Here is a 15,799-nt window from a genome sequence, read left to right as displayed (position 1 = left end):
AACCCTTTAAGGGTTTCCAGCTCTCAGTAATATTTCAGTTGTACTTCCAAACTGAATCGGTACAAAATTAAGACGTAGGAAATGAACAGATTACAATGAAAAAAAATGCACTTTTAGTTAAATTTATGGTTTATACTGTTATATGATACCATGCCACATGTATGTAGAAATGAGCAATATTTATAACTTGTAACACCAGCATCATCAGCATCGGCCTCTACTAACAGAACTACATTGAATCTTAATTGATATTGTGCAAAAAAAAACTACAATTGACAAATAACCCACACCTAACCACTCAGAGTGACAAAGAACTAAATACAAAAAAAGTTCTGTGGCCTCTTTTGACACGGTGAGGCTAATTTTGCAGGCTTATGGGATTTTAGGGTATAAGAAAATACTTATGTTTATATAAAAACCACTCAATATCCTTTAATTCTTTGAAGCATGTGAACCAACATTAATACGAAGCTACATTTTCCCCAGTGTTTACTTCATTTAAAACAAGACAATGCCTTTTCTTCCACAACTTTTAATTGACAAATAGGCAACATTTAATAAACTGCTTATCATTGAAACCTTGCATATATAAATGAGGTATATCCAGAACAGAACACATGTAGATTAGTTTTGTTCTAATAATTCTTAAGAATATTTCTGCACTGGCTTCCAACAGTTGTAATAAATATAGGCTTTATATTTAATACAGGCCTTATAAAGTGGCTTGGTGTACAGAATTCTTAATTGATCAACCCATGTACATTATCACTTTAACGTTAACGTACTTGTACAGTTCAAGTAATCAGCTTTATAAAACACCATTGTTCATGACATTCACCACAAGACTAATTGTATTTTTTTCTGCTCAGCAGCATTTCAGACCCTCTCTTGATTAACAGATTTTGGTACTGGCAAGTGATTTCCAAATCTAAATAAATATCTTCCTCACCTTGCCACTGGAATGACAGGTATTTATGTGAATGATTTTTAAAATGCATTTCACAAAACAGGTGTCAAGTAGGCTTGCAAAAAAGTGAAGAGGTGGTCTTGATGATTAGCAAACGACTGCGCATGTTATGTTAAAACCTGCTGTAAATATTTCGGTACATAACACATTTATTTAATTTATCTGTAGAAATATATGACTACGGCAGTGGCAGAATTGTTCCCCCTTAAGCACCATAAGCCTAAATGTAAATTATTGGTTGCAGTCAGTCATATTTTCTGGCCAATACTGGTCCTCCATGTAGTGTTCCAGTGATGACGTGGGCTCTGGGATGAAATATGAGCTCTGCGTGTAAATCTGGAGAGACTTTTCCCACTGTTCTTCTACAAGCTTGTAGAGGTCCAGAGCAGCAAGAGCATCTTCAATAGAGCAGTGACCAGCTCTACTAACCTGAATAGGATAGAAATCACAAGTTATTAAAGGCAGCTAGTCAATAATAGATTAAGGCTAGTTTAAAGTTGCTTTTATTAAATGCATAAGAAACAAGTTTTGTTTTTACTAAATGACCATACCTGTATGTTCCTACTAAGCAGCTTCTTGGACAACTTCTTCAGCGAGATACGTTGTTTAGGAGTACCATACAGCTGTTGCAGTAGATGCATGGAGGCAGTATCCCTAGTCATTTCACGTTGTACACTGATGCCCAAGACCTTAAAATCATTATGTAAGGCATGGCCTACTATTACTTTCCCTTTAAGAATGTGAAGAATCTGGGGAGGGAGGGAGAAATAAATACATGAATGAATGAACAACCACACTCCCTGTCCCACCAGAAAACTTTAGTCATACCATTAAGTTAATCCTTGTGTAACACCAAATGGACAGCTACAATGTTAGCAGTCATATTGACATGTAATCAATATAGTTACACTATTTATAAAAGCAATAAGACGACAAATAGAAAATATCAACATTGGTACTCATATGCACATGGCAATACAACATAATCCATGTTCTCTTTAAAACATACTTTACTCTGTAATCCTATCACACATTTACAGAATTTTATTGAGTAAAGAACATTGTTTTATTTAACTGATGAAAACTGCTAGTCATTAAATAACAGGGAAAAAAAAACACTCTATTGAAGGACAGCATGGCAGTCACACAGCTCCAGGGACCTGGAGGTTGTAGGTTTGAGTCCCGCTCCGGGTGACTGTCTGTGAGGAGTGTGGTGTGTTCTCCCTGTGTCCGCATGGGTTTCCTCCGGGTGACTGTCTGTGAGGAGTGTGGTGTGTTCTCCCTGTGTCCGCGTGGGTTTCCTCCGGGTGCTCCGGTTTCCTCCCATAGTCCCAAAACACACACTGGTAGGTGGATTGGTGACTCAAAAGTGGCTGTAGGTGTGAGTGAATTTGTGTATGTGTGTTGCCCTATGAAGGACTGGAACCCCCTCCAGGGTGTATTCCTGCCTTGCGCCCAATGATTCCACGTAGGATCTGGACCCACCGTGACCCTGAACTGGATAAGCGTTACAGATAATGAATGAACGAATGAATGAACACTGTGTTGAATGGGATATCATACCTCATTCCTTGCATCCTTAAAAGGCAATGCCTGTTTTAAATGCTCCTTTGTGATGCCACTCCATCTTGTCCTATAGTCTGTAACAGGTTGACGAGGCAGTATATATTTATCATAAATTACTGTTCCAGAATAATTTAATATACTGCATCGGGCTAATTCACTACAATGTCCATTTGGGCCGGTCCCCACCATTTCACAGTCCATAGCCACCAGCATTGAGGGGTTCATTCCAATACAAGGAGAACTCCGGCCACTTGTGGGAGGGCTGGACTCTGAAGAAAAGCCACTGTCAACTTCCCAGCTGTGATGGAGTGAAGCAGCAGATTTGACTGGAAGTGTAGATACTTTGGCCCTTTTGGCCTTCACAGGTTGGGCAGGTTTTGTGCTGTCCAGTGGTGCTCCAAAGTCGCTGCCAGTATCATCGGAATGCAAGGATCTGACTCCACTGGCCTGTTCTTCCAGGAACTCACTGGACTTTCTTTTCTTGGATTTTTCAAGTTTACAGCACATTTCTTGGCAATGAATAACTCGGGTTTCCTTTTTGTTCTCTGTTTCTCTCAGTTTTCTTCGTGTACATCTTTTCGCTTTTACAGAAGAAAGAAGAGTTGATTCCAAGTTGAGGGGTCCCCAAATACTCTGGGAAGCCCCAACATTACTGAGTGGGCCAGGAGTAGACATTTCATTCAGGATGTCTATTTACATCTGGAACAAACACATGAAGCATTATCATGGGGACTGTAATTAAGGATTTACTACACCATAATATAGTATATTTGCACAAGGCTGAAAGGCTGAGGCAGAGCTATGAATCTGGTCAGACCAGAGGCACATGACCTGACATATAGCAATTTAATAACAAACAAACTTTGCCTTTAATTACACTTGCAATCGTGTAATGTTATACATTCTCAGATCAGAGATTTTATTATGTTCCCTAATTTTACCTTGCCTAAAATGCTTAGGTCTTGTTTGCTTATGGTTATAAATATTTAGTAAAATACCTTAAAATTAGTAATGTGATTACTAAATGAAGAACAAAATCTTGTAGCAAATTATGTACGGCATATATTTTAAGAATTAAATGTATTATGTACTTTTTGATTATTCAAAAAGGATTTAGTGGACAGTGAAGTTAGCAATGTATGCTAGCTAAGGTTAGCTTTTCACGTGGCGCAACACTGGGCCAAAAGAAACATGAGATGCTAGCTGTTGTATCGTTATGATTTACGATTTACGATGATATACGATTTAAACACTCAATAACACTTTTTATACATAGGTCCGAAATACTGTAAACAGCAAGAACAATAATCTAAGGGGGAAATGTATACACTGGCAATAATGGCCGACTGCCCCGCTTTTGTTAGCAATTTAAAAAAGAAATACGGATCTAGTTTGTGGACGGTGTCCCAAAACACACGCAACCATTTGAAAAACAAAAGTCATTACACATATGGCACAATATCGACTGTTATTGTTAATATTCACAGATATAACTCACCTTCTCCACAGCCACGTGAGCCCGGCTCCGGAGCACGGAGGAACAAGTCCAGGCAAGGCTCTCCGTTCTCTAGCGTGATTGGTCGATTCCGCTATACGTCACCGTGGCTCTGCGTGTCATTGTGACCACAGCGAGCTCTGATTGGCTGTTACCGGCGTCATTTTGCACCAATCATCATTAAATGCGCCAAACATGGGCTGTTTCGAGTTTGAAAAAGGCAATTTACCTTGGAAGGAGTGTGTCCCGTTACCAGTTACACAGGGCGTGTGCTGCTTAAACTGCGACCCCTAATAGATTTAAATGTAATGTAATATTGGCTGTATACATTCAGGCATAACAGTATGACCACCTACTTGTTTCTGCACTCATTGTCCATTCTCTCAGCTACACTGAACATACGGGAGCACTTTGTAGTTTTACAATTACAGGCCCTGTTCTATCTGTTGTTCTGTATATGTTGATTGGTCAGGACCAATACAGAGCCGATTTACTCAGAAACAACAATCACCAGGTCCTTTCCTTTTTTAAAAAACATTGAACAATTTGGAGAAACCCAGCTTAATAAAAAACAATGTAGTCTAAGTAAAAGAATGTAATTCATTTAGTAGAGAAGTATAGCAGATTTACTGGTAAGTTACTGAGGAATTCCAGCAGAGGGAGCAGTCCGCATTGTCAAGTTTTCTGCATCTAGCGCTCAGTTACTTTCTCAGACAGAGCCACAGAATGAAGGGGTGGACCAATATGGCTTGTCAGGTTATTGTTTTTCAAGTTAAATACGAATGTATAATAATAATAATAATGATAATAATAATAATAATAATATTAATAATAATAATAATAATAATAATAGCCCCCTCCAGGGTGTATTCCCGCCTTGCGCCCAATGATTCCAGGTAGGCTCTGGACCCACCGCGACCCTGAACTGCGTAAGCGGTTACAGATAATGAATGAATGAATGAATTATTATTATTATTATTATTATTATTATTATTATTTATCTGGAAACTATTGTTAATAATAATATTGTTATTGTTATTGTTATAATATTATTATTATTATTTATATATAATAATAATAATAATAATAATGGCAGCACGGTGGTGTCGCAGTCACACAGCTCCAGGATCCTAGAAGTTGTGGGTTCGATTCCTGCTCCGGGTGACTGTCTATGAGGAGTTGGTGTGTTCTCCCTGTGTCCGCATGGGTTTCCTCCGGGTGCTCCGGTTTCCTCCCACAGTCCAAAAACACACGTTGGTAGGTGGATCGGCGACTCAAAAGTGTCTGTAGGTGTGAGTGTGTGAGTGAATGTGTGAGTGCTGCCCTGTGAAGGACTGGCGCTCCTTCCAGGGTATGTTCCCGCCTTGCGACCAATGATTCCAGGTAGGCTCTGGACCCACCACGACCCTGAACTGGATAAGCGCTTACAGATAATGAATGAATGAATGAATTATTATTATTATTATTATTATTATTATTATTATTATTATTATTATTTATCTGGAAACTATTGTTAATAATAATATTGTTAATAATTTGCGGCTGTACCGGGATTACTTTTCAACTCTTAGGGTGAAATATTTTTGTGCATCAAATGTTTATGTACTTTATTTTTTTAAATTATTATTATTTATTTCAAATAATGACAATAATGAGCAGACCTGACAGTATGTCTGAAATTTAAATAAAAGAATGTGATCTGTGCTTGTCTGAGTGCTCATTTTCACAGTGGCTCAATTTCCTAATCCACTCAGTACACCTGCTTCACAAATGAGTGTTTACCCTGATCTCAGTGAGTTATTCCAAGGATTAATAAGAGCAAAAAATGCAAGTACTTGGATGTCTAACATATAATGTTTACAGGAAATAACTGACTGGATTTCCTCCTATTTTCCTTCCTATTTCTGTCTGTATAATTTGGCTGAATATACAGACCACCGTATATTGCAGTTAGATTACTATTGTCCCAGTTGCCTACGTGCAGAGTAACCAGTGCTCATATTTACCTTTGAGCAGAAGAGGGTGTGTAAAACACAGTGACCTGGATTTATCGCAGTTTTAACAGTGGACTGTGCAGATAAGAAAGCTAGATTATCATAAAAGGAAGCTTATGTCATCCAGTAAATGTGATTACATTATTATATGTATTCTTTATGCAGAAGTTTCTTTATGTTGTGGATGTGGCCAAGCCAGTGCAGGATATTGCAGGATATTAATCCATAATATGCAAACCTTAACATTCATGACACTCAGATTAACTCTAACATGAACACTTACTGACCAAATGTATATGGACTACATGCTTTTAAGAGTATTGTCACTGTGCAACCTAAAACCTATTCAACTTTTTTTTCAATGATATATAAACATCAAAAACTGAGTTCATATTTGCATCCAGGTTCTTAGATATAAAAGCACACATAAAGCCAGAACTTATTTGAAAGGAAACATGAGAACAGGGCAATTTGTTTAATTTTAAGAAAGTATTTAAAAGACTCATTATAAGTTGAGCAGTGAGCGTGGGTTAAGAAAAGTGGAACAGACGGTGGGCTGAAAGCCGTCTTTGTCTTTCTCAGAAGAAAAGCCCCTGCAGATGGAGACAGTGTACAATATGATTCATTTATCAATGGAATCTTCTTCCATTTCTCTGATCTGTGTTTAGTGCTCTTCAGGAAAATCTGTAATTTTTAAAAACAAAAACTTAACACATTGTTTCTGTATAGCTGTATAAATACCAGGTTCTAATACTCAAAGACTGTGTAAGGTTTATTTTGAAATCAATGGCCACTCCATGTAAAGTGTTCCTGTTAGTTTTTATATGAATGGCTCTGCATATATTTGAAGAAAAACTAAAGTTCTGTTTTGAAATGTATTTGTGTACATTGTTTTTCCCCCTTTTCCTTGTGAAACCTCTGCAACTATCTATTCAGTGTGTATTATCAGAAGTTACAGAATTCATTTTGAATTATTTTCTTGACAAATTTGCATCAGTTTAACACAAAGTTAAGGCAGATAACCTGTTGGTATATCAAGAGTTAACTCACAATTGAACTTTCCAATGTCAAGATAAAGTGAAGTCACACCTTCTGCTGTCCAGCCATTTACACCGGGCAGGTACTCAGTGGTTCCTAGAGACTGCTTCAGGAGATCAGACTTCATCAGAGAGTAAGTTTAAAAATTTTCCATAAAATTCATGTCTTTTCCTTTTATTTGAAAGTGTCCACTGCTTCATGTATGTTTTATTATTTTTATTATCTTTATGCGTGTTTAGCTGTCCTGTTTTTCTTCAGCATTTTTCTCTGGGATATAGTACCATACGTGCTATTTTATTAACTGACTTAGTTTTCGCAAAACATAATTGGAAAAATCTACATTTCTGCAGGTAATTTTCACCCTAAAAAATTACTAGCCTAACATTAATAATACATTGCCGGCTGTTACCATGTTGTGCATACATGAACTTTGATCAGCAAACCACTTAGTCATTTCCTGCTTCCACATGTTAAGCACAGTATTTTTGAAGATCTCAGTGAGTTAAATACTTCTCTAGATGTCTTTGTTCTATAGCGTGATTGCTGTATTTTGCTTGTGTGCACATTAAACCAGGATTTTAGGAATAATCTAGACTGGCGTTGGATTTTCAGAGCCTTATTAAATGGAGATGTGCCCTTTATAGATCCAGGATTAGTTTAATCTGGAGCTGAAATTCTTCTCATGAACATTGATAATTAATGTGTTTAAATGATGCGAATGCTCCACTTGTGATTAGTTCAGGGAAGGTTCTACATGTATGTAATGTTTAAGACTGGTTTTAGATGTTGAATTGTAGTTAAACACCGGCATGTCTTTGTGACCTCAGCTGAACAAACACACACTTTTCTGAGATTTGCAGGAGGCCTGAGACCTTATGAGGTAAATATTGTAGCCATAACCCAAAACATACTCCACAGAAACCACCAAAGGCAAGGTCACAAAACTATCAGATTTATTTTGTACTTATAGTGGCAAAAAATAAAAATAAAAAATAAAATAAAATAAAATAAAAAAAAATACCCGAAGAGACGTACAACAGAAGCAATAGAACAGAATAAAACGTTAGCCAAAGTCAACACAAAACAACACATTAGGGCATAAATATTCATGACACGTGGAAAAAGTGGATGCCTCAAATCTGTCCTTCAGAAGTCCTTGAGTAGAATATACAGCACAAATACAATACAGTATGTGTAAGTAATACAGTATTTACAACCCATCTGTGAATACAATTTTGCAACTTTCCCATTTTACCTGTGAAGGTGAGAGGATTCTCTTGAGTGATTCTGCTTTCAGCTCTTCTGCGCATGTGCACGAGTAATCTGGGTGTGTCAAGTTCAACTTCAAGCTGTAGCTATAAGGTTTAATAACGTCTTTCTGCAAGGCCATTCTCTAATGACTAGGATTACTTACCTTTGCTATTGACTATAGGTAAGACACTAATCCTGCTTTTGCATATAAATGCATATGTTTTGGGGTTATTGCGTCTGTTTTAATAGTTAGTCTGATATATTTAGAGTACCTGCTCTAAACATTTGGAAACAATCTGTAAGACCCATGTAGTTATTTTTTACTAAAACAACGTTTTTATTCTCATTGTAACGTTAAGTAGGAAATTTGAAAATTGGAGAGGGAGAGGGAGAGAGAGAGAGAGAGAGAGAGAGAAGCTGTCGTAGAGCCGCTGCATTGATTCCAGCTCTCAGTTTTCAGTCTCACCGCAAGAATTCTCCGCATCTTCCCCCACTAGGTTCTGCCTGCTTTATTTATTTCCCCACCCGTATTCAGACACACCCCGCCCCACCCACTGTTCATTCTTACAGTGTTTCTGACATTTCATTTCAGTTTCTCTCTGTATAAATAAAAATACTCGTTTTTCTCTGTGCCGTTAACGCAGATCTACACAGAGTAAGGACAAGATCCCGAGCGTAACAAGTCGCCTTTACTGCCCCGTTGCTAAGCGACGTAATACTCTGGCTCCCACCCCAAATAGTATACTTTACCCTTCTACAGTATGATTGGCTAGAATTCCCTCCTCCACTGTGATTGGCTAGTAGAATCATGGGCGTGGGGGTTATTCACTTTGTATCTAGTTATTATAATTATTTTAATTTACTTTTTGTTTTCTTCCACTTTGTTACACTTTGTTACTAAAAAAAAGCTGCAAAGTGTATTTAGAAAATGACAGATGATAAGATAGTGTAACATAATGGAATTTAAATAAATTGTGGTTCCAGTTTCTAGCACCAAAACCGGTCAGTAACTCCTTCTGCCATTCCTGACAAAAAACTAAACAAAACGTCTATTTTGGTTTTAAACGGATTTTTTAAAATTAAAATCTTTACTCATGGTTTACACACAACCCCTGAAGTCAATTCCAGCGCAGTAGGTGGGGCTAGTTCGAAAACGGGTAGGAAAAGGGACAAAAAGCCAACCCCCCAAACACCCCCTTCCCACCCATTCTCCTTCACCGTTTTCATTCTTTCAGACGGACCCCGGACAAGGAGACTGACTTCCAGGCTGTGTTTTTATCGAACTGTGGAAATACAATGGCAAGCAGCTTCGCCAGGATTTTGTCCTCTAAGAGGAATGTGGGCATCTTGTCTCTGGTGGGAGCTGGTTCTCTGACGGCGGGTCTGCTGCTGAACAGAGAGCAGGGGTTGAGCGCAGGGTCGACGGTCCGGAGAGTGTACCCTGCCAGGTGGGCAACTTCAGCCGCTACGTATCTCCTTGCTGAGGGCTTTATGCAACCATAGTAGTATCCTGTTGTATTTTTAATTTTAAAAGTAATTAAAATGCGTGGCCCCAGGACACATTTGTCTGTTCCTATCCCGACTAATTGCCATAATTATTGAATTGTTGAAATGCTGTTTTATAGATTGCTGCACTGAATGCGTATTCTTTCTGCCACGTGTGTCTAATACCGATAGAACTGGAGTTAATATGGATGTTGTGTAGATCGATAGAATGATCCAGCCATCCTCGGTAGCCCTGTCTCAGACCAAATGCAAATTCCTCTATAGTGTTGGAGGACTCCATAATGCACCACGCTGGCGTCACGGCGTCTTGAGCCTGGCTGTGATTATGATTGGTTAATGCCATATGGCCTATGATGGCACGCTTTTAATCCGTCTTTGTTGTCGTACTAGATGAATATTAAACAAAGACTGTGTGTTTATGCATTTTGGCACGTACATTCAGATAGTATTTATGTGGGACAGTGTTGTGTAAAATGCGACTTTGCATGTTGCCATGCACATTTTCTACATTTGGCCTTGATATTTGTAATTAAGGAAGTCTCATTAAGGGTTAGGGGTCTTGCCCAAGGACTCAGTGTATGAATGTTTCTGTTCAGGCTGGCCATTGAATCCAAACTACACAGCCTACACACACCTTTCCACCAAGCCATTCCAACATCTCTTGTCTAAATCCAGCTTCCTTTATTCCCACTATAGTGCAGAATATCCAGATTTACGAAAACATAACAACTGCATGGCCAGTCACTTGACACCTGCCGTGTATGCCAAGCTGTGTGACAAAGCCACTCCAAATGGATTCACACTGGATCAAGCTATTCAGACTGGTGTGGACAACCCAGGCCATCCCTTCATAAAGACAGTGGGCATGGTGGCAGGAGATGAGGAGACCTATGAGGTTGGGCATGATTTTGATCAATAAACCTGCCATCACACAGCAGGCTCTAAAAGTCAATCAGATTTTTCTGCTCCAAATTTTAAAATAAGATATTTTATAATAAGATATGTATGTTTTAGACAAGATAGTCCTTGTGGTTGAACATGATCCAAAACTACATGGAGGATGTTTTGTGTAGACTAGAAGAATGAAAATATATATATTGATTTAACGAAACAGGTCTGTTATTTTTCAACTGTTATTCAAAAAGTAAGTTTTTTTTCCAAAAGCACATTATGTACTTGATAAAATGTAAAGGTTATTGGAATGAAACTCTTTCTGTAGAATATTAAAACAATTACTGCTATCAACTGAAATACTATATATAGATATAGATATTATTTTTATTATTTTTTTCCTTGAAGGTTTTTGCTGATATTTTTGACCCAGTGATCACAGAGAGGCACAATGGCTATAATCCACGCAGTATGAAACATCCCACGGACCTCGATGCCAGTAAGGTAAAGGGAGTCGTCAAATCTGTGTCTGTGTCTGTATCCTTCATGTTCTGTTGAGAAGCCCACCATGGGTTGTAACTGACTCAGTCAGTCGCTTGCTCACTCACTCATTTTCTCTGCTTTGCTAAAGCATAAAGGACAGACATTGCATGCATTAGAGGAATGTTCACTCTTTCATGTTGCAGTTTTACTTTGTTTTTCTAATCAGATCCGGTCTGGCCATTTTGATGACAAGTATGTGCTGTCATCACGAGTGAGGACCGGACGCAGTATCCGAGGTCTGAGCCTGCCACCTGCATGCACGAGAGCTGAGCGCAGAGAGGTTGAACGAGTTGTGATCAACGCTTTGAGTGGCCTGAAGGGTGACCTGACTGGAAAATATTACAGCCTGACAGAGATGACTGAAGAGGAGCAGCAGCAGCTCATCGATGTGTGTACCTGCCATGGAAAATATAATAAATGTGAAGTTTTAGCAGAAGGTCATGTAGTGGACAACTCTGGGTTATATATACAGTATAATTATATATCTATGTTATTGGTAGTACAGGCAAAATTAATTTAAATTCAATAAATGTTTCCATTAGAGCAAATAAAATTACCATATACAGGCTTCTACAGACATTTTCATAACTCACAATTGCTATGAAATTCAAATATTTTCATATGCAAACATAATTTCTTGTTTATTTGTTTATTTGTAATTTTTTGAGAGAATTTTATGTTCCCATAATAATTTCAAACATCAGTAATACTACATATAACAACTCGGAGGAGAAAAGTCGAATCTGACAGGGAAATGTAAATATCTCACAGCGTCACATGCTGCATCACAACAGATAAGGAAGAGCTCCATTTTCCTCCTCATGCATACTGCACCCTTTGGGTACAGATTGCAAAGCTGCATTAATCCCAGTGCCACAGTAGTGCATGTTAATGTCTCTCAGTGCCAATGAGCTAAATGTCAAAATGGTATGACATAGGAACGAATTAGTTTCATTTCTCAGAGTCCTGCTCTCTGAATGAGAGCATGTCACTACGTCTTGTTCCATAGTGACATGAGTTTCCCCTCTGTTTGGTCCCACAGGATCATTTCCTGTTTGATAAGCCTGTTTCACCACTTCTGACATGTGCAGGAATGGCACGGGATTGGCCTGATGCCAGAGGGATCTGGTAAGCTTGTAACCATATATGTTTCACACAATATTCCATATATGTTCTATACAGGAGTTGCTCACAGATCAACAGAGCTGGAGAAAGGGAGGCTTTATTTGCTGAAGCAGCCCACTCCTGATATAAGATTCAGGCCCAGATAAGCAGCCACGTTATCTGTTCACTGGCCCAAGATCGATCCCTCACGTCCTCGCCACTGCAACCTCCCCTCTATTATTCATCCTCTTTCTTTAAATGGTTTTCTGCAACGAGTGCAGATTTTCTTTGGGCCGCTTGGCCTTCAGCTCATAAATTAGTTCAAATTAAATAGCTAATGGCTTTCAAAGGTACAGGGCATAATTACCACAGCAATGCAGAGAATACTCAGAGCACGATTCAGATTCTAATACAACAGACTGCAGTTACGGCAATAATTCTGCTCAGCCACTGTTTTATTCAGACTGCAAATTCAGATTAATTTAGATGTCTTATTAGTGAAGTTGAACAACAGCATTCTTAGTATTATTTGAATAAATGATCAGCCATTTACAGGGTTACAATTTGTATGACAGTTCTCTTAACAAAATACAGCCTTAAAAGTAAAGATTCTTCAGGCAGTTTGTAACGTTTTAGAGAAAGTAACACCATTTATGTTATATTGATCATTTTATAAATATTCAACATTTTTCACAGATCAGCAAATATTGCGTTTGTGTTAGATCAGCAGGCTAGTTATTTCTTAAGTACATGTGTAAAATTAACCAGTTAGGAAGCAACAGTTGTGGATGTATACATTGTTCCTTTAAGGGTCCTTCCTTATGAAACTTCCTCTGTGGGATTTATGATTCACAAATACGCTTTTGGAACACTTTTTTAAAAATAGGTTTGTTCCTAAGCACAATTTTTTTTGCCACAGTTTTGTGTGTTTCTGTGTTGTTTACTTTGTATGTACCCTGTCTGAATCTTCCAGGCACAATAATGATAAGACATTCCTGATTTGGGTAAATGAGGAAGACCATACTCGAGTGATCTCCATGGAGAAAGGAGGCAACATGAAGAGGGTTTTTGAGCGTTTCTGCAAGGGGCTCCAAGAGGTGAGCTCACTCGTCTCGCTGCTGGTTCCATGGCAGCACTATAGCAACACAAGCGTCTTTTATTTATTAAACAGAGCTTTGAGCCAGGCAGAGCAGCTGTGTTTAATGCAGCCGAGAGCAATGGCCTATTGTGGACATACAGTAATTGCATGAATTGCAAGTGAATGTTTATTACTGAGCATTCAAATTCTGTATTTTAGATCAACAAGATCATTGTGTTGCTGAATGTTTGATTGTTTGTGTGTGTGATGTACACAGGTTGAAAGGCTGATTCAAGAGAAAGGATGGGAGTTCATGTGGAACGAGCGTCTGGGTTACATCCTTACTTGCCCGTCCAATCTGGGCACAGGGCTACGTGCTGGTGTCCATATTAAACTGCCCCGCCTCAGCAAAGTAAAATCTTTTACTCATTTTATGCACATACAGAAAAAGGGAAAATTGGAACACTATATTTGAAATATGTTTTTATGTTAATTGCAACCTTTCTAAAACTCAAAATAAAGCTGCTGTACATTCATTAATTTTAGTGTACTTTCATAACATTGCTTTCATAATTGTCTTTATATAAGACAATGTGTATAAAAACGTCTTAAAATTAAATTGATTAAAGTTTAGAAGGAGTATAAATAAATTTATTGATTTGCACATAAAAGGTTTGGTTACAACAGCCACTTTATACAGATGTTTGTATGAAGTGTCTGTTTTACGCCTCTTCCTACAGGATCCTCGCTTCCCCAAGATCCTAGATAACCTGAGACTGCAGAAAAGAGGCACAGGAGGAGTGGACACAGCAGCTGTGGGCAGCACCTTTGATATCTCCAACCTGGACAGGCTTGGCCAGTCAGAGGTAAAGGAAAATATTTACAGTGATTGAGAATGTACTGCATACATACTACAGTTTGCTAAGTATTCCAGAATCTATTCCGATATTATTTCAATATTTTGAAATCAAAATGAAAACAGTGGTGGGTGAAAGTAACAGAAATATTGCAATACATGAAGACAGTACAATATTTTGTTTTGATGTGTATGAATATGTGATGTGTTTAATTTATCTTCTTTAACTTATAGTTGATTTTAGCAAATACTGAATAAAAAATCAGACCAACTTCATGTTTAGTTTTTAGTTTAGAGGTGTTTTATATGATACTTTTATACAAAATTTTTTAAATATTCATAAAAGTCCATATCCTCACCAGACTTTGAACAATAGCCATGTCATATTGTGTCATATCATATTGTAGACTCTTTGAAAACTTACATGTTTTGTGTGATCAGGTCCAGCTTGTTCAGACGGTCATTGATGGTGTGAACTACTTGATCGAGTGTGAGAAGAGACTGGAGAAAGGCCAAGACATCAAGATCCCTGCTCCAATCAGCCAATTTAAGTAGACTGAATATAAACTCATCCCTTCTCCATCCCTCCCCATAGTCTCATATTGAAATGGTACTCTAAACTCCCATGCAGCATGCCTTTTGTGTGTTGTGTCTCCACTCCAGCTCATGTACAAAGGAGTGAATGTACTGTACTTCATGATTGTTTTCATGTGGCATTAATATTCTGTCACATAATACTGTCAATGAAACTGATAATGTTGCAATAAAAGTATAATAACAATGCTATATTATAATATTGTAATGCTTTTCTTTTTTTCTAAGAAACACTAAACCACACAGGACCAATTCCTTGTACGTGCATTATACCTGTCTTAGGACAAAATTTCAGAGCCCCTGAGTATTCACTGTAGGTTTAGCTTTATTTGATTCTGAGTATTTGGTTATTAAAATGTTAAATAACAAAATGTTTTTAACCTTAAAGGAATGATTAGCCAAACAATTTTCACAGTTTTACCCTTAATCAAAATTTATGTACACTGATACTTTAATCATTTATGTTTGAGCATTCATTCATTCATTCATTCATTGTCTGAAACCGCTTATCCAAATCAGGGTCGCGGTGGTTCTGGAACCTAACCAGAATCACTGGGCGCAAGGCGGGAACACACCCTGGAGAGGGCGCCAGTCCTTAACAGGGTGACAAACACTCGCACATTCACTCACACCTACGGACACTTTTTGAGTTGCCAATCAACCTACCAATGTGATCAGTGTTGTGGTCGGCTGCCTATCTAGAATCATTGGGTGCAAGGCAGGAATACACCCTGGACAGAATATATGTTTTTTAATATCTACATTCATAGTTTTCTATTGATATTTTAGTCCAATTTGATAACTTGTTTAGTAGACTGCTTAGGTGACTCTGAGCCACTGTGATACAGTAAAATTAATATTTGTAATATAATTTAAAGCTCAGAAATATTTCTCTAATGCTAATAAGGAAGAGCTT

At 38.0% G+C, this 15,799-nt stretch overlaps 2 protein-coding genes across 3 annotated transcripts; one reads left to right on the top strand and one right to left on the bottom strand.

Annotated features, from left to right (window-relative positions):
• Window positions 1–451: 451 nt before the first annotated feature.
• Window positions 452–4,078, bottom strand: isg20 (interferon stimulated exonuclease gene). The gene is made up of 4 exons (XM_066649599.1): window positions 4,032–4,078; window positions 2,531–3,232; window positions 1,519–1,716; window positions 452–1,396 (listed from the first exon to the last, which is right to left on the bottom strand). The coding sequence occupies exons 2-4, from the start codon at window positions 3,206–3,208 to the stop codon at window positions 1,199–1,201; spliced, it is 1,074 nt and encodes a 357-aa protein (XP_066505696.1). The 5' UTR covers window positions 3,209–3,232; window positions 4,032–4,078; the 3' UTR covers window positions 452–1,198.
• A 4,304-nt stretch (window positions 4,079–8,382) lies between these two features.
• ckmt1 (creatine kinase, mitochondrial 1) lies at window positions 8,383–15,067 on the top strand. 2 transcript variants are annotated; one of them, XM_066648615.1, is made up of 10 exons: window positions 8,383–8,492; window positions 9,547–9,759; window positions 10,514–10,712; window positions 11,117–11,212; window positions 11,418–11,639; window positions 12,294–12,379; window positions 13,329–13,452; window positions 13,711–13,845; window positions 14,174–14,299; window positions 14,731–15,067. In XM_066648615.1, exons 2-10 carry the CDS (start codon window positions 9,608–9,610, stop codon window positions 14,842–14,844), a joined length of 1,254 nt encoding a protein of 417 aa, XP_066504712.1. In that variant the 5' UTR covers window positions 8,383–8,492; window positions 9,547–9,607; the 3' UTR covers window positions 14,845–15,067. The 2 variants fall into 2 exon arrangements, with proteins under 2 accessions (XP_066504712.1, XP_066504713.1); XM_066648616.1 differs by lacking the exon at window positions 8,383–8,492 and adding an exon at window positions 8,790–8,808.
• The last annotated feature ends 732 nt before the right edge of the window (window positions 15,068–15,799 follow it).

Source organism: Hoplias malabaricus, chromosome 17, assembly GCF_029633855.1.
Source record: "Hoplias malabaricus isolate fHopMal1 chromosome 17, fHopMal1.hap1, whole genome shotgun sequence".
In the NCBI taxonomy this organism is placed as follows: Eukaryota; Metazoa; Chordata; class Actinopteri; order Characiformes; family Erythrinidae; genus Hoplias; species Hoplias malabaricus.
This window is presented reverse-complemented; position numbering and strand designations above follow the sequence as displayed.

Bases quoted from the DNA above. Each gene is read 5' to 3' on its own strand.
- isg20 (XM_066649599.1), bottom strand. From the start codon at position 3,208: ATGTCTACTCCTGGCCCACTCAGTAATGTTGGGGCTTCCCAGAGTATT. The intron at 1,717-2,530 runs GTATGATATCCC...CTCCCTCCCCAG, and splicing joins TTAAGGATGCAAGGAATGAG to ATTCTTCACATTCTTAAAGG. The intron at 1,397-1,518 runs GTATGGTCATTT...TATCCTATTCAG, and splicing joins TGCTTAGTAGGAACATACAG to GTTAGTAGAGCTGGTCACTG.
- ckmt1 (XM_066648615.1), top strand. From the start codon at position 9,608: ATGGCAAGCAGCTTCGCCAGGATTTTGTCCTCTAAGAGGAATGTGGGC. The intron at 9,760-10,513 runs GTGGGCAACTTC...TTCCCACTATAG, and splicing joins CGGAGAGTGTACCCTGCCAG to TGCAGAATATCCAGATTTAC. The intron at 12,380-13,328 runs GTAAGCTTGTAA...TGAATCTTCCAG, and splicing joins CCTGATGCCAGAGGGATCTG to GCACAATAATGATAAGACAT.